This window comes from Pteropus medius, unplaced genomic scaffold (genome assembly GCF_902729225.1).
Source record: "Pteropus medius unplaced genomic scaffold, Ma_sr-lr_union100, whole genome shotgun sequence".
NCBI lineage: Eukaryota > Metazoa > Chordata > Mammalia > Chiroptera > Pteropodidae > Pteropus > Pteropus medius.
In genome coordinates this window covers 58849524-58867666 of record NW_024344378.1, presented here as the reverse complement: position 1 = coordinate 58867666, position 18143 = coordinate 58849524, and the positions used below count along the sequence as shown (strand labels likewise).

Genomic DNA, 18143 nt, shown 5'->3' with positions numbered 1-18143 from the left:
AGCTAGGCCAGGCCCAGTGTGCACTGGCCAAGCCCTTCTGAGCAGATTGGGAGAAGACGGGGCATTTAAAGCTCCTGGATGCAGGACAGAGCAAATTCCCCCTAGTGGTGGGTGGAACCCAAGCCCACACTGAGAGAGAAGACAGTTCTAGGTGGAATGTAAGAAAGCATTCAGACACCAAAGTTAGAGTCAAAAGGGAAATTTATTAGAGAAGGGGTAACACTCCATAGACAGAGTGTGGTCTCCTCAGAGGTAGAGAGAGCCTGAGAGAGCCTGAGAGAGACTCAGAGGGACAGAGATAATAGGGACGAGGGTAGTGAGAGAGACAGAGTAAAGGCACTGAGAGGGACCCAGAGAAGGAAACAGAGAGACCCTGAGTGTTCTGGGGAATTCAGTTTATATATCATTATTTAGTTCCTGTGAGTTACAGTTTTAAGACTTTGTCTACCCATTTCCTTTGATATGGATATACAGTGGGAAGTATATGAGCATGTAGCATGTAAGGCCTACCGGCAATTCCCAGCCTGTTATCCTTAAGTTCTCCATGGTTTTAGCCATAGGGAATGAACAATTTTATTTTGTGTAGGGCACCACTTAAAGACTGTTTTTCCTGTTTTCTCTTCATGGTTCCACGGTGTGGGGAAATGGGTTGTTAGCATTCCCAGCAGCAATCTTCCTTTGTCCTGCAGGTTTCCTATGGTCTGGCTGCAGGGCTGATCAGTACATTGCAGTCTCTGAATAGTGCTTTATTTAACACTTTAGTTCTCTTGCCTCCTCTCTACATTACCAGGACCACTCTTGACCAGGACTGGCAATTCTGATACATATTTCATAAGGCTGCATAGACCATGCCAGCAGGAGGGAGCCCCCAGACTCTCAAAGCAGCGACCAACTCAGTCCAGCATCCCGGTGGGCTCTCCCTCCTTCCCTAGTTCATTCCTTGTCCTGCACAGCTCCCTGGGGTAACTACAAAGTGTATTTTCCCAAACCCGTGACCTGTACACGAGCCTTTGGTTTGGGGGAATCCAGGCTAAGACACGAGGTGCTATTGGGGAAAAAAAATCTCAGTTGCATCCCGAAGTAGCCAAAGGCACCAGTTACTTGCATTCTTTACACTCTCTGTGAGCAGACAATGCTTTAGCCATTCATTTAACAGATGTCGATAAAGCACCCACCTGGAGCAAAGCACTCTGTTAGGTGTTAGGAGAGAGAAGCACAGAAATGCTTCTCATACTCCAAGAAGCCTAGGGGGCTGGACCTCGGGAGAGAGGGGACTGGGTGATGGTTGGGCATGGACTGAGGTGGGGCACTGGGTGTACATCAAGCCTTCATCATTCAGTAGATCCTGAGCTAGGGAAACTTATCCACGGACTTCTGCTTATCCTGTGCGCAGCATGAATGGTAATATGTCATAGCTCCTACTTAGTGGAGTTGCTGGGAAGAGTGAAATGCAGTTGGTGAGAAGAGTGAAGTGCTTAGCAGAACACTAGTTAGTGTGGGGGTGGCAGGAATAGCAAAGGCAGCAGCTGTGGGGCCTGTTACCTCTTTGCAGCTGCCATGGTTTGTAACATTGTGGAAATAAATTCCCCTGCAGGGAGTCACTGGAGAGGCCGAATCTCAACTTGTAGGGAAGCTGGCGCTGAGAAGGCACTTCACAAATGTTAGGCCCTTTTCTTTCCTTAGAAAAATGAATTAAACCATTATTCCTTCCAGGTTGGTCAGCATAAATCACATTTTTTCGTTTCTGAGTGCCAGGCCCACCCCTCCTCCCCCACATTCCCCGACCCTGGAACATTTCAGAACCAGGTCTTCATCTGACAATTGGCATTTTCCATTTTAATATGTTGCTATTTTTAACTTATTTTTTTACACAAAAGTTACTTTTAACGTTGGGGTGGGGAGGGGGCGGAGAGGGGTAGAGGCACTGGCCTTCCATCAGTGGCTTTTCCATGTTACTGCTGCTGCCTGGATTCCTGGCCTCCCTGGGAGGTCAGGAGACAAAACAGACTACCTGGCCAGATCCAGATCTGTCAGCATGCAGATCTCAAAGTGTGGCCTCAGCCCCCTCTCCCCTCCCCAGACCTCTTCGTCCTTCCTAGCACTTGCAGTTGCAATTTTGCATTTGTTTGTGATAATGGTTAAGGCCTGCCTCCGCCACCAGGCTGCATCCTCCAAGAGGTAAGGGACTCTTGGTTTTGTCACTGCTGAGTTACCATCACATTGCACAGTGCCTGGCATATGGTAGACCTTTAATAAATATTTGTGAGAGGGAGAATGGGATAAGGAAAACTGGGAGTGGGTGAGGGGAGAACAGATAAGGAAGAGGGAGAAGGAGAAGGGATATTTAAGGTGGGTCCTGATGAGTAAAAGATTTCTAGATGGACCAAGTGGGAAAGGCATCTCAAGAAGAGGGAACAAACAGCATGTGCAAAGGCAGCAAGGCATGAAGTGATATATCCCAGGAATAAGAAGTAAGGCAGAGTGTCTGGAGTGTTTGGTGAGATGCGGGAGTAGCCGGCTGGGCTAGAAAGGTACTCTCAGCTGATCAGATGAGCCCCAGTGGGAAGCAGTGAACTGAGATGTCTCCTGAAAGCAGAGGAAAGGGAGGGAAAGGTCGGACTTGCATTCAGATAGCCTTCAGGCATTCCCCAGCCTGTCCCACCCTTTCTTCACTTCTGCAATTGTCCCTATGAGAACAATCCCAGCCCTAGTTCTCTCACGGGTGCTGCCCGTGGCTAGGTCTACATAGGTTCCCTAAAAACCCAAACATCCCCAGCACCACAAGAGATTTCCCAGGGAGATGCTCATTTTGAGAAATGAAACTGCTATGGGGATGGGCTGGCAAAAGGGGAATTTGGAGCTCAAACCATTTGGAAGACATCTGGGGCATTTTCCTACATTAAAAGCAGTCAAAGCGCATGACTTCTGCAGGGTAAGCACATGAGCTGCCACCTCTCTTAATAGTGAAAAGAAACAGTCTTTATTCAAGAAAGTAATCTGTGCCCATGATGACACACTCAGACACGTCAGAGAATACGTAGTGAGAAGTAAGTCTTGTGTTTCTGAGCTCCTCGCTTGCTCTCCCGAAGCAAGCACAGGTCCCCCTGCCCCACTTGTCCTTTCAGAAATAGGCAATGAACAGCCACACCCTTGTGGGTACATGTTGCTCTTATACAAATGCCAGCATATTCTTTACATTGTGTTTTGCTTTTTTCCACATAATGTATTGTCCCATCATGTGTTATCACATTTTTTTTGATGTATATAATTTATTTAACCAGCACATTATTTATTATTTAAGTTGAAGGACAGTTAAGTTGTCCCTAGTTTGGTCTTACTGCCCCTATGCAGGTGTGTAAATTTATCTGAAAAGTAAAGAACTTGGAATGGATAGTCATTTAAAATTTTGATAGGTATTGTCAAATTATTTCACAAAACGAGGTTATGCAAAATTTACTTTATACTAAGGGTCTGCCCACTTTCCTCACAGTCCCTCTCAGGTGGTGCCTCCACCAGGTTCTGAGTGACTCCCAGGTGCCAATATGCTCACCAGGCCTATACCTGCCCCTAACTCTGTGCTGTCTGCAAACCTACCACTCACTGCCTCACTACCCATGCATGATGTAAGAAGATGTCTTTCACTCATCACTTTATATTAAATTCTGTTTTCATTTACTTTTTTAAATAGGTAGCATAGTTCAAATATCAATAGACAAAATTCTAGCCTTCCTGCACCCTTCTCCTTTAGCTACCCATTTTCCTCCCTAGAACCACTGCTCCCAATGTCGTCTTTCTCATCCAGAGATATTTTGGACATATTCAAACAAATAAGTATGTCTTCTGTTCTTCCTCGTACCTTCCCTTCCTTTGCAAAACACAATAGCATGTGATTGCTTTTTTCACTTAACAGTACTAACAGAACATTTCAAATCTGAATAGATATTCCTCCCATCTCCTTTTACCAGTTGTCTTTATATATATTATATACATATATATATGTGTGTGTGTGTATATATATATATATTATTTTTTTTTTGCCACGCAAATGTTTTTAACTTTTATGTAGTGAAATTTTGTTGTGTCTGTTTTTTGTGTCATATTCAGATAGACCTTTCGTACTTCAAGAGCATACAAGATTTCTTCCACGGTTGATCCTGGTTCTTTGATCATTTCATTTTTCATCTTTAAATCCTGAACCATTTTGAATTCTTATTTTGTTATAAGATGTGATATAGGGTCCAACTTGGTAATTTTTAATCCAGTCGTCCTATTTCAGTTATTAAATAATCCATCTTATACTTGCCTGTTTGAAATAACTCCTTAATTTTATTCTGCACCCCCGTATGTGTTTGAGCCTATCTCTGCTTATATTGGGCAGTACCATGCTGTGTTCATTATTGTAGCTGTATACTTCATTTTGATAATTAGTAGGGCTGCTCTGACTTCATTATTCTTTTTTACAAAAATACACATGCTATTTTTGTTTATGAACATTATAGCCATCTTTTCTAATTAAAAAAATACTGTTAGTATTTTATTGTGTTAAATTTACAGACTAAATTAGGAGGAACTGGCATTTTTGTTGAGTTGTCTTCTGTATATGATTGTATGCATTTGTTTCTTTTAATTACAAATAGATTGTGATTTCTGTATATTAAGTTTGTGTCTAGCTACCTTACTGAATTCTTATTGCTTGTAATGGTTTTCAGTTCATGGACTTAGGTTTTCCTCACATATAAATAGATAACTGAAAAATAATAACACCATGTTCTTCCCTCCAGTTTTTATGGTTTTATGTTCTTTCTCTCATCTATTGCACTGGTGAATAGTTTCAGGAAAATGTTATATAACAGTGGTGATAGTGGATATTCTTGTATTTTCCCTGGCTTCGACGGGAATGCTACCATTGTCTCTCGACTAAACACTGTTGACTTTGGGTTTATCCATGTTGAAGAAGGATCTATCCCTATTCAATAGAGACTTTTTATCAAAATGGATGTTAAATGTTGTCAAGTGCCTTCCAAGGTTTCTCCTTAGACCTGGCTACAGGAAGTAGAAGAGCCCACCTAACTGGTTCAAATAAAAGGACATAAGTTATTCTCACAGACTAACTGTGAAACTCAGATAGGCAGCTCCTGGGTCAGCATTTCAGGTGCTCAGCCAAGTGAGGGAGGGTGTGGGCTCTTTCTCCTTCACCTCTGCCCTCCTTGGCCTGTTGGCTTTGATCACTGGCTGGTCAGTGTGGTCACAAGATGGCCACCAAGCATCCCACAGGAAGGGAGGTCATACCCCTGATGAAGAGGATCTTTTGATAGGTCCTTATGTTGCAGAAAAGTCGCAAAAATCAGAGCAGTGAGAAACCAACCAGCACTCAGAGCGTAGGAGAACTCGGGTTTCTTATGCAGGTCGTCCCAGAGGAGTTAGCACTCTGAAGATCTGGGCCCCAGAGCTCAGTTGCAACATTGCTAAAATAGAACCTATTTGGCATGGGCTGATTGGTTAATTTGTCCTCAGATAGTTATAAAGCACAGAGAGTTGCTATGGGTTTCTGGCAGTTACAAAGTTACAAAGTATGGGAGTTGCTAGGGGGTACAGGCAGTTACATTTAGTTACATTTGTTGCTTAAACAGAACAAGCAAAAGGGAAGATGAGTCTTTAGTTAATTTCAAGTAAGGCCTATGCAGCAAGCATATCTACAGAAGCAGAACAAAGAGCTGATTAGCCTTTTGAGTGAAAATTCCTCTTCACTTAGAAGTCAGGTTGCCTTTCTCACAAGCTCCTACAGGAACCCTGTGTCTCAGAGGCTGTACTCCAGTTTTAGGGTGGCCTGTAAAGTGCGACTATTTTTCATTTCTTTAAAAAGTGAATGTAATATCCTTTAAGTGCTCATTTTTAATGGCTATGTATGATTCCACCACATTTCTGTATCCCTTTTACTAAGCCATTCCCCTATTTTGGACATTACATGGCTTCTGAGATTGTGCTAGGTTTTGTTGTTGCTGGCCTGGGCGATTTTGAGTTTTGGAACACTCAGTAGCACTCTGTGGCCACTGCCTTTCTCTGGCCAACAATAATTTCACTTTTAATTCCAGCTTATCAAGAGATTCAATTGACAACCCAGAGTAGGTGCGAGAACCCTACAAAGGACAGGGTACAGTGCGGCTGTGGGGGGCTGCAGTGGGTCCATTGCACACTGACTGCTGGGGCTCTAACCCTTTGCCCTGGAACCAGAAAAATGTTGGAACACATTTTTTTCGATGTGTCTGATTTTCTTTACTGTCCTGGCCCTAAGGGAAGGGGATTCAGTGAGGGCCTTCCTGTGGACTCAGGGTCCTGGCATACTCTGTTCAGGAGACTTTACTGTTTCCCTAGAGATAAAAGAAGTCTCAGCATATCTCAAGGAGGAGAGGGGCTGACATAACACACATGCCCAGTGTAGTGACATTAGGTGCAATCTATGCTGGCCTCCTCACATCCCTGGCTGTATGCTGCTGCAGTGGAGGGGACACAAGACACAAGCCATTGTCTTTTTGTAACTTAATCTCATAATTGACACCCTGTCACTTTTTGCCATGTTCTTCTATTCATTGAAAGCAAATTACTAGATCTAGCTCGCCTTTACAGGTGATTATACAGGGCGTGAATAGCAGGAAGCAGGGTTCATTGGGTGCCATCTTAGAGTTTGCCCACCACTGGGATAGACCCAGGAAGGCAGACTACAGCCAGACTGCATGGGTCGAGATCCTCAATTCTTAAGAGTAGGTTGTGAGTGGCAAGCACTTTAGAAGACCAGTTGGCAAGTAATTTTCTGTTGATAACCAGGGCCACCTGGGAAGCTCCACTTTAATTAGCCATGTGGCCTCAGATGAATTTCTCTCTCTTCTTGTTTTCTTGTCTGTAAAATGGGTGCCATAACTGCACCACCTTATGGGGTTATTGTAAGGATATTGAGTTAAGATATTCAAAGCCCAGCATATGGTAAACATCCAATAAAACTTGGATATTTTTTAAAGAGAGATTCCCTGCCACTTCCACAGAGCCCTCCATGTGTACCCCCAATGACCACTGTTATTTATTGAACTCCTACCCTTTTCTAGGTACTGGACTAGTCCCTAGGGATACCAGGGAGACCAAAGGAGGCAAGATCTGCTGTCATGAAACTTATGTTCCTTTAGCAGAGACACAGTAAACAAAGATACAAATAAATAAGCTAATTTCCAATAGTGCTGTGTTGTGTAAAGGAGTATAAGAATCACTGGGCAGGAGGAGCAGTTACTTGACAAAGGTCTCACCTAGGGAAGCTTTCTCTAATGGATGCTTGAGTTGAGGGCTGAAGGTGAGAGGGAGGCAGCCCTACAAACAGCTGAGAGAGTAACAGAGCACCTAGAAGTGCCGAGGTTCTAGTTGGAAGAGGATGAGCTTGAGGAAGAGAAAGGAGACCAGAAAGGTGGATGGCAATAAGGGTAGGCAAGTGGGAGGAGATGTGGTCAGGGGACCCGGAAGCCCAAGGTCACATCAGAGTTGGGTTTTATTCCAAGACAGTAGGCCCTCTGAAGAGTTTTAAGCAGATGTGTCCCATGGTCCAGGTTCCTGATGCTGTGTCCTAGGAGGAGTGGGTGATGATAGAGGAGTCCACCAGGCTGGGCAAGGGGGCTGGCTTGGGCTCCCTTGGAGTGATGGAGACACCGTTAGGGTGGCAGCTGATTTCATGGAGAGAATCTAAAACTGCTGAGTTCAAATCTTGGCTGTGCCATTTCTCAGCTGGGTGGCCCTGGGCCACTGGAAGCTCTTGGAGTTCCCACTTCCTAGTCCATAACACAAAGATGACAGTGAATGTAGGGGGTATGAATGCACACATAGCCCAGCCTATGATTTCCTCACCAGAACCTCATGAGATGAGTTTAGTTACTCACTTCTCATTGATGAAAAGATGGAAACATAGAAAGATTATGTGGCCAGTAAGCACATTTATGTATCAGACTTCTCACATGGAGAGGAAAACCCCAAGGCAGAAAACCGGTGGGGCTGGGGTCCAGCCCCTTACCTGCTGTGGGAACGAGATGGACTGGACCCAGTGGTTGCCAGACTGCACTTCCCATACTCTGGTCCAAGAATGCAGGGGAGGAAGTGTGCAAGGTGGAAAGCGCAAGGGATCTGGGTTGGGATTTCCCTTGTAGGAAATGCAGGCAGCCCCCTGTACCAGCGGGGAGCACCGCAGGACTGGCTTGTCCTCCTAGCCCCACCCTGGACAGTCCCTGCTGGGACGCTGAGAAGTACAGAAGTTCCTGGGGAGACAAAAAGGGCCTGGTCCGGCACCTGTGGGCAGAGCAGAGTACGAAGGCAGCCCACAGCTGCAGTCTTTCCTACAAGTTCCCGAGCTGCCTGCCTTTGCACCTGGGTCAGTCCTTGGCCTGACAAGTGCCTGACAGCCCTGCCTCCTACCACAGCCTCACCACTTCCTGCACCATGCCCTTCTGCCCCAACAGGCATCTGAAGAGAAGCAGGCATCTGCCCAGGGGTAAGTGGATAGCTACGGTCAAGAGTAGGCTTCGGGATACCAGACTAAGGGATGGTTAACCCTTGAAGAGCAAGTGTTTGGTGGCTCCAGGTAGGTTAAGAGAAATGAGTGAAGACAGTAGGACACATGGGCGGCTTGGACCCCTGCTCAGGTTTGGAGCCTGGTACAACCTGGCAGAGGTGGGCAGGAGAGGCTGCCCTGGAGACTACAGGAAAACCCAGTCTCCATAGGTGTTGCCCAAAGCTGGTACCACACACATGGGCAGTCTCAGGAGGTCTGACGGTGGTCTTTCTTCCCTTCCACTCCAGCTTAATCAAGGTTGTCTAAAAGCCATCTAAGCCTGTAGCCACCGGCCAAGTATGGCTATTGAGTACCTGAAATGTAGGTAGTCCCAATTAAGAGGATGTATTGGGATAAAAGTTATTATTCAGAATAATTTTACCTATTATCTTTTTACTTTTTAATGTAGCTACTTAAACATTTAAAATCATAGATGTGGCTTGAATTATATTTCTACTGGACTACACTGCTCCAGACAGCTAGCTGTGTCCCCATACTTGGTCTTTACCTGTGGGAATCCAGCTGTTTAGGGCCATCCTTTGAGCTCCCTGCTCCCCTGAGCAGCCAGTAGAATGATAGTGGGCCCTGTGAAAAATCATACACTGTAGCCGGTGTCATCTTTAAATAGTGACTTCTTTTATCTTTTTACAGATTTTCTGTAAATCCTGGTAGGGGCAGACTAATCCAGATATCATTTGATTAATTACATCAGACTAATAGCGTTTTCACTTGACTGTCATAGCATGAGTCCCATGGGCTACAGTGGTTTACAAAATGCTTTCACATATATCATTTACTCTTTTTTCTTTTATTGTAAAAATTTTTAAATAGTAAAGTTGAAAGATAAGAGTTCTTGTCCTGGAACCCCTGCTGGAATCTGTTCCATTTTGGAGTCACCACCTCTCCCGCAAAGTCATTTCTGTGGATGGAAAAAGAGACTCACAAAAGAAAGTTCTTAAATTCAGGAATTCATAGTGGAAGAAAGCCCAGCTAGGAAAAGCTGGGTTGTGGTCCTGGCTGTCACCGGGGGGCTGGTCCACTTGAACAAGCTGAAGTAGATGAGGGTGGAATCAGGACGGAAGCCAGACTGCCTGGGGTCATAGTTCACTGTTTGTACAGTTCAGGCTTGTTTCTAAACATCTCTGAGCCTCAGTTTCCTTTCCTTTATTATTTTTTTATTGAGATATAATTGACTCAAACATATTAGTTTCAGGTATTCAACATAGTGATTCCATATTGGTATATATTGTCAAATAATCATTTTAAGTCTAGGTAACATTCATCATCATACATAGTTACAGAATTTTTTTCTTATGATGAGAATTTTTAAGATCTACTCTCTTAGCAACTTTCAAAATGCAATATAGTATTATTAACTATAGTTGCCATGTTGTACATTACAGTTCCATGACTTATGTATTTTATAACTTATTTATTTATTTATTTTATAAGTTATTTTATAACTTACTTATTTTATAACATGACTTATTTATTTTATAACTGAAAGTTTGTGCCTTTTGACTCTCCACCCATTTTGCCTATCTCCCTCCCTCGCCCCCCCAAGCAACCAACAATCTGTTCTCTGAGCTTGGATGTTTGTTTGTTTGTTTGTTTTTAGATTCCACATAAAAGTGAGAACCTACTGTATCTGTCTTTCTCTGTCTGACTTATTTCACTTAGCATAATGCCCTCAAGCTCCATCCATGTTGCAAATGGTAAGATTACATTATTTTTTTATGGCCGAATAATATTTCATTGGATATATACATTTTCTTTGGACACTGAGGTTGTTCTCACATATTGGCTATCATGAATAGTTCTGCAGTAAACATGGGGGTACATATGAATTTTTGAGTTAGTATTTTCGCCTTCTTCAGATAAATACCCAGGTGTTGAATTGTGAGATGATATAGTAGTTATATTTTTAATTTTTTAAGAAACCTCAATACTGCTTTCCATAGTAGCTATACCAATTTACATTCCCACCAACAGTGAACAAGGGTTCCCTTTATTCTACATCCTTACCAGCACTTGTTGTCTCTTGTCTTTTTCATGATAGCCATTCTAAAAGGTGTAAGGTAGTTTCTCATTGCAGTTCCCTGATGATTAATGATGTTGAGCATCTTTTCACATACCTGTTGTCTGTTTGTATATAGCTTTGGAAAAATGTCTCTTCAGATCCTCTGTCCATTTTTGTGTGTGTGTGAGTTGTATAAGTACTTTATATATTTTGAATATTAACCCCTTATTAGATATATGATTTGCAAATATTTCCTCCATCCTTTTCTTTAAAATAGGGATAATGACACTGCTTCCCTCGTGAATGCTCAAACTTCTAAGGCTCATCAATTCATTAATATCATGCCTACCTTAGAGTGAGTATTTTGTGTATGTCAGCTACCTAGCTTCTTCTGCTGCTGTTATTAATCTTTCATTTATCACAGATTCTGTGCATACCCTCCCATGCCAGGCACTGCTCAGCTTGCTGAAGTTGCTTATAAAACTGACATAGTGGGAGTGGGTCAAAAATAAAAAGTATAAATAAGTAAGTCATGTAAACACATAAAATATATGTGTATTGGATTGTGATAAGTGCTATGGAAAAATTATAGTCAGGAATGGGTGTGGGATGTGATGGGTGTTGCAGAGTGAAGTTTAAATAGAGTGACCAGGAAAGATTCCCCAGGGAAGTGATATTTGAGGAAAGACCTGGGGAGGTAAGGGAGAAAGTCGTGCCAGTGTCTGGGAGAACAGCTTTCCAGGCAACAGTAAGGGCAAAGGGAATGCAGGTGCAAAGGCCCTAGCACAGGGGTGTGCCTGGTTGTTCAAGGAATGGCAATGAGCAAAGAGGAGAGCAGAAATGAAGTCCGAAGAGTAGCAAATGAGGGTTTGGGGGGTTTGGAAGACCATTGCAAGGACTTTGCTGAGAAAGGGGCCATTGCAGGATTTTGAACAGAGGGTATGAGCAGCATTGGACAGGTCACTGATTTACTCTTTATCTAAAACAATGCCAGAAAAGGACAATGTATAAGAAACATGGATTTCAAGATACTTGACATCAGGCAATGAAGGACTATGGTCCCCCAAGAGATGGGAAACAAATGACATTAGCCCTGCATATGCCCCAATTTATTGCCCTGAGAAAGTTCCTATCTAGGCTGTGATGCAGGAAGGGGAAACTCAGGTGGAGACAGAGCTTAGAGACCTGGGAGACAAAAGCAGCCAGAGTTTTCAGGATAGGATATCAAGGAGCAAAGAGTTGCTAAGAGAGAAAACTCCCTTGAGAACTCATCACCCCGTGCACTTGAGGAAATTTCTGATTTTATTAATCGAAAAAAAAAACCCAGCTTTTTTTTTTTTTTTTCTTTTGACTTTGTTTTTCTGGTTAGCAAAATTTTTTAAAGAGCTAGATAGTAAATATTTTAGGTTTTAAGGTCATATGGCCTGTGCCTCAACTGTCCACCCTGCTGTTGTAAGCGTCTTGCAAGACTAATCAGGGAAGAAAAAAGAGATTATCAGTATCAGAAATGAGAGCGGTGACATCACTAGAGATTCTTCAAATACTAAAAGGATAATAAAGAAATATTATGACCAACTTTATACCAACAAATTCTATGACTTAAATGAAACACTTTCCTTAAAAGATATGAATTATCAAAGCTCACTCAAGAAGACATATGTGTGTGTGTGTGTGTGTGTGTGTGTGTGTGTGTGTGTGTGTGTGTGTAAATTGAATTTGTTCATTAAAAAAAAACTTTCCCCAAAAGAAAAGTCCATCTCTAGGTGGCTTCGCTGGCGAATTCTACGAAGCATTAAAGAAATAGTAGCAACTCTATACAAACTCTTCCAAAAATATTGAAAAGAAAGGAATACTTACCAACTTATTCTGTGAGGCCAGCATTACCCAGATACTAAAACCAGACAAAGACATTATAAGAAAAGAAAATGGCAAACCAGTATTCTTCATGAAATAAGTTGAAAAATTCTCAACAGAATTTTAGCAAATTAAATCTTACAACATATAAAAAGGATAATACATCATGACCAATTGGGATTCCTCTAAGAATGTAAGGTTGGTTTAAGATCAGAAAATCTATCTCTAGTTCTGGTCAAGATGGCAGAGTAGGTAAATGCTGTGCTTGCCTCCTCTCACACCCACATCAAAATTACAGCTACAGAATATCCATTATTAGAAGTCACCTGAAGTCCAGCTGAACAAGAGTCCTACAACTGGGGACACACAGATGAGGCCGCCTCAAGACTGGTAGGAGAGGCAGAGACACAAAATGGGCAGGCCATACCTACATGTGGTAGTTGAGAGTCAGGAGAAATATCTCAGCTGCAAAGGTACCCCTGGAAGAGTGATGGATCCCAGCACCACACTGGGCTCCCCAGCCTAGGGTTCCAGTGCTGGGGAGAGAAGTCCCCACAACTTCTGGCTATGAAAACCAGTGGAGATTGTGGCTGAGCGAGATGAAGGGCTGAGAGAGTCGCAGACATGCCTTTTAATGAGCCCGCATGCAGACCTACTCAGTGACAGACTCACTTGCTCTGAGCTCTAGGGCCTTAAAAGGTGCCAGGGACATACGAAGAGGAACTTAGTTGTCTTGCTTCAAGACAAGGGCTGGAAGGGCAGCTTTCTCCCAGACAGAAGTGCTGGCAGAGGGTGTTATTTCTTTGTTGAGCCCTCTTCTGCCTGGCTTGCAGACCCACACAGGTGCCATATCTGAGCCTCTATCAACATAGCTAATACTAGTTGCCCCACCCTAGTGATTCCCCGAGATCCTGTCCTTCCCAGTGTGTGAGCCCACCAAAGCCGCTTCCAGTAGATTTTCCATACAAATGGCCTGTCTTGGCTTATGCTGTAGACTTTTCTGAAATCTCTCAAAGGTTCTCAAAACCTAAACAAGCAACATCTTGCCTTGGCATGCCCGTACCTCTTGCTGAGCAGCCCTAAGCCTGGCACTAGTGGTAGCTGGCTTCAGTTTGCAGCTTGGCCTCTTGAGGCACATCCAAGCCAAGCATGGATGGTGCCCATCTGCAGATTGCTTGGTGGCTCATGCCAGGTGGCCCCAGGCAGGGACCAGGCTGTAGGTGAACTTGGCCTGTGGCATGGCCCTGGCCTGCACACCCAGTGGTGGGGTTTGGTCTGAGCCAAGCACCACCCAGGGCACCACCCACGTCTGAGGATTACACACCCAAAGGACAGACAAGGCAGGCACCAGAGACCCGCTAAAGTGAATACTGCTGTGTACTGTCAGTGCCTGCACAACAGCTCCTTCATTGATCATGACCAGTCATCACAATCAGTGTGAGGGTCAATCCTTCTCCTTGATGAGCCAATAGCAACCAAGGCTCAACTATAACAAGAGAACACACACACACCATACAAGGGATATACCTGGAACACCTGTTTCAGGTGATGAGGGAAGGCTGTACCCCTGAGACCCATAGCATACATACTATATAAGGCCACTTAACTAAGACCAGGAGACATAGCAGCCCTACCTAATACATAGAAACAAACAAAAGTAGGCAACCAAAATTGGGCAACAAAGGGACATGTTTCAAATGAAAGAAGAGAACAACGCTCCAGAAAAAGAACTAAACAAAATGGAGATAAGTGATCTACCAGATGCAGAGTTCAAAACATTGGTTATAAGGATACTCAGTGAATGTAGAGGGAGAGTAGATGAACTCAGTGAGAACTTTAACAAAGAGATAGAAAACATCAAAAAGAACCAGTCAGAAATGAAGACTAAAATAACTAAAATGAAGAATGCCTTAGGAGGAATTAACAGTAGGTTAGATGAAGCAGAGGATAGAATCAGCGATTTAGAAGATAAGGTAACAGAAAACACCCAATTAGAACAGTAACAAGAAAAAAGAATCCAAAAAGAAATGAAGATAGTTTAAGGGGCCTCTGGGACAACATCAGGTGTACCAACATTCACATCATAGGGATACCAGGAGGAGGAGGAGAGAGAGCAAGGAATTGAAAACTTATTTGAAGAAATAATGACAGAAAACTTCCCTAACCTGGTGAAGGAAATAGACATACAAACCCAGGAAGCACAGAGAGTCCCAAACAAGATGAACCCAAAGAGGTCTGCACCAAGATACATAATTATTAAAATGCCAAAGGTTAAAGATGAAGAGAGAATCTTAAAAAGCAGCAAGAGAAAAGCAGTTAGTTACCTTCAAGGGAGCTTCCATAACACTGTCCGCTGATTTCTCAACAGAAACTTCGCAAGCCAGAAGGGATTGGCAGGAAATATTAAAAGTGACAAAAAGCAGGAGCCTACAACCAAGGTGACTCTACCCAGCAAAGCTATCATTTAGAATCAAAGGACAGATAAAGAGATTCTCAGATGAGAAAAAACTAAAGGAGTTCATCGACACCAAACCAGTATTACAGGAAATGTCAGAGAGACTTCTTTAAGAAAAAGAAGGAAAAAGAAAAAAAGATTAAAAAAAATGAATAAAATGGCAATAACTACATATCAAGAAACAGTTACTTTAAATGCAAGTGGATTAAACGCTCCAGTCAAAAGATAGAGTTGCTAAGTGGATAAGAAAACAAGACCCCTACATATACTGCCTGTAAGAAGCTCACTTCAGATCGAAAGACACACAGAAACAAAAAAAATTTTAAGAAGAGAAAGACACAGAAACTGAAAGTAAAGGGATTTAAAAAGATGTTTCATGAAAATTCAAACAAACAAAAAATATTTGGGGTAGCAATAGTCATACCAGGCAAAATAGACTTTAAAACAAAGGCTATAACTAGAGAACAAACAAACAAACAAACAAAAACCCCAGTTATCCTACTTCTGGGTATTTATCTGAAGAAACCCAAAACAATACTTTGAAGGGACATGTTCCCTCGTATGTTCATTTTAGCATTATTTATAGTAGTCAAGATATGGAGGCATCCTGGATGTCCATCAATGGATGAATGGATAAAGAAGAGGTGGTCCATATATACAATGGATATTACTCAGCCATAAAAAAAGAATGAGATCTTGCCATCTGCAACAACATGGATGGACCTAGAGGGTATTGTGCTGAGCAGAGTAAGTCAGACAGAGAAAGATAAATGTCATGTGGAACATGACATTTCCACATGACAGAACAGGATAAAAAGTCAAACAACAGAAACAAGGTCATAGATATAGAGAGCATTTTGATGGTTGTCAGATTGGGAGGTGAGGGGAGAGGTAATGGTGGGAGGGGATTAAGAAGTACAAATTGGTAGTTACAAAATAGTCATGGGGATGTAGAGTATAGCATGAGGAATATAGTCAGCAGTATTGTAATAACTATGTATGGTGTCAGATGGGTACTGGACTTATTGGGGTGACCACTTCATAAGTTATATGTCTAATCACTGTGTTGTACACCTGAAACTAATATAATATTGTATGTTAACTCTAATTAAAAAAATAAAAATAGAAAAATTAAAAAAGGAAGAAAATCTGTCAATATAATTCATATTAACTAAAAAAAATCATGTTATATCTCAATAGATACAGAAAAGACTTTTGACAAAATCCAACATTTATTTCTGATAAAAATTCTCAGTAAACTAGAAATAGAAGAGAACTTCCTCAACCTGAGAAAGGATGTCAACAGACTTAAGAGGTCTTAAATACAAATTCAGAAGCCCACTCAATAAAAGGAAAAAATTGATAAATTAGGCTTAATCAAAATTTTAAACTTCTGCCTTTGGAAATACACATTAATAGAATGAAAAGAAAAGGCACAGACTGAGAAAAATATTTGCAAAGCATATATCTGATAAAGGACTTGTATCCAGACTATGTAAAGAGCAGTCAAAACTTAATGTTGAAAAAATGAACAACCCATTTAAAAAATGGACAAAAGATTTCAACAGATATTTTACCAAAGAAGATACACAGATAGCAATTAAGTACATAAAAAGATATCTAACATCATTAGTCATTTGGGTCATGCAAATTTAAACACAATGTTGTACTGCTACACACCCATTAGAATGGCTAAAAGTAAAAAGGCTCACCACACCAAGTGTTAGCAAGGAAGTGGAGGAACTGGAATGCCTATGCACTGCTGGTGGGAATGTAAAGTGGTACGATCACTTGGAAAACAGTTTGTGGTAGTTGCTTAAAAAGTTAAACATACATATAAAAAATATGTACATAGATTAAACTTACATGCATGAAAAATACATTAAAAGTTAAACACAAAGATTTAGAGCTGGATCCTGCGCAGGGGCATAGCTGGACCTTAGAGTGTCTGTCAACATCTGGGCAGGGCAGATCCAAGTTTTGTAGACGAAGTTTATATGAAACTTATGTGATCGGGGTGGTCCTCTTTAGGAAAAATAATTGAAAAATGAGAAATTCATATTAGGTACAAACCTGTGTATTCATTTTAGATGAACAGGAAACCACAACAAGTTCTTGCAGCCATGGACCTCCAGGTCCCTTCCCTTTCTTCTGAGTCATCTTGAGACCCTTTTCCAGAAAAGCTTATGCAAAAAAGTTTCCTGTTAGCATCAGCTCCCCCTCCCACCAGGAACACTCAGTCATCCCAGCTCTCATAGTCCATGTGGTGTGGGGACCTAAAGATGCACATCCACTGTCTGTGCCCCCATGAATGACCCTTGCAGCCGGCTGAGCTGTAGGTGCAGTCTTTCCTTTCGACAGGTCCACACTGCCTCTTGGGATTCTGCTGTCTCTGCTTCTGCCCCAAGCATACTTCCTTGCCACCTCTGCAGCTCTGCTGACCAGTAGCTTCATGGACTCAAAGGAACAGGGCTGTATGTGTAGTGGAGGACTCCAGAAGGCAACCTAGGGCCCTGGCAGTCTTATCTTCATGTTCACCACCCTCCTGAGCTTTGGGCCCTATGGGCCTCTCCAGCCTGCTTCCCCACTACAGCCGCAGGCCTTGCTTCTAGTGTCCCCTCAGCAAGGATGCACTCCTTCCCATGCCCCAGCCCTCAGAGCAGCCTCATTTGTGTCTCTAGTCCTTAGCTACCTTTCTGTGAACATTATCAGCCCAACTCCTCATTTGTAGGAGATGGCAGGAGTGTGGGGTGAGTCAGCCCAGAGCTAGAGACTGAATCCCTGACTGTACTATATATTAGCTATGTGAGTTCAGACATGTTCTTTAATCACTCTGTGCTTCAGTTTCCTCATCTGTAAAATGCAGATAGTAACAGTACCTCCCTCAGAGTCACTGTGAAGATTAAAGAATCCTAAGAGGGCAAATGTATCTCAGCTTTGTTCATTTAAGTGTCTGCAGCTTCTAGAAGAGTCCCAGGCATGTACCAAGCACTCAGTAAGCCCTTGCTCCTGTCTGGTCTCCATCCTGGGCTTGTGGGCTCTAGCAAGAACCATCTTGGGTATCACAGTTCTCACCATTGCCATCCTGTCCCCTTGGGAACATGGGTTCCTGGGACTCACCCCACTGGCAGACTGTCCTAGTTAGGGTCTGAGGCCCTGGGACCTTAGGCAAGTACATAGGCAAGTTACATATTACGGGATTTTTGGGGGGGTGCCATAAAGACAAGATCATTCTT

At 42.6% G+C, this 18143-nt stretch overlaps 1 protein-coding gene across 13 annotated transcripts in view; it reads left to right on the top strand.

The window, feature by feature from the left end:
* Positions 1-18143, top strand: part of ARHGAP22 (Rho GTPase activating protein 22) — a 186794-nt gene that overhangs the window by 137170 nt on the left and 31481 nt on the right. Inside the window, exon 1 of one of the 13 annotated variants that reach the window (XM_039872350.1) lies at positions 6896-8518. The exons of the other annotated variants lie outside the window; for them this stretch is intronic. Within the exon in view, the coding sequence (XP_039728284.1) occupies positions 8467-8518 (52 nt within the window). The 5' untranslated portion in view covers positions 6896-8466. Of the gene's footprint in view, positions 1-6895; positions 8519-18143 lie in introns of those variants that run through there. 13 annotated transcript variants of the gene reach the window in all.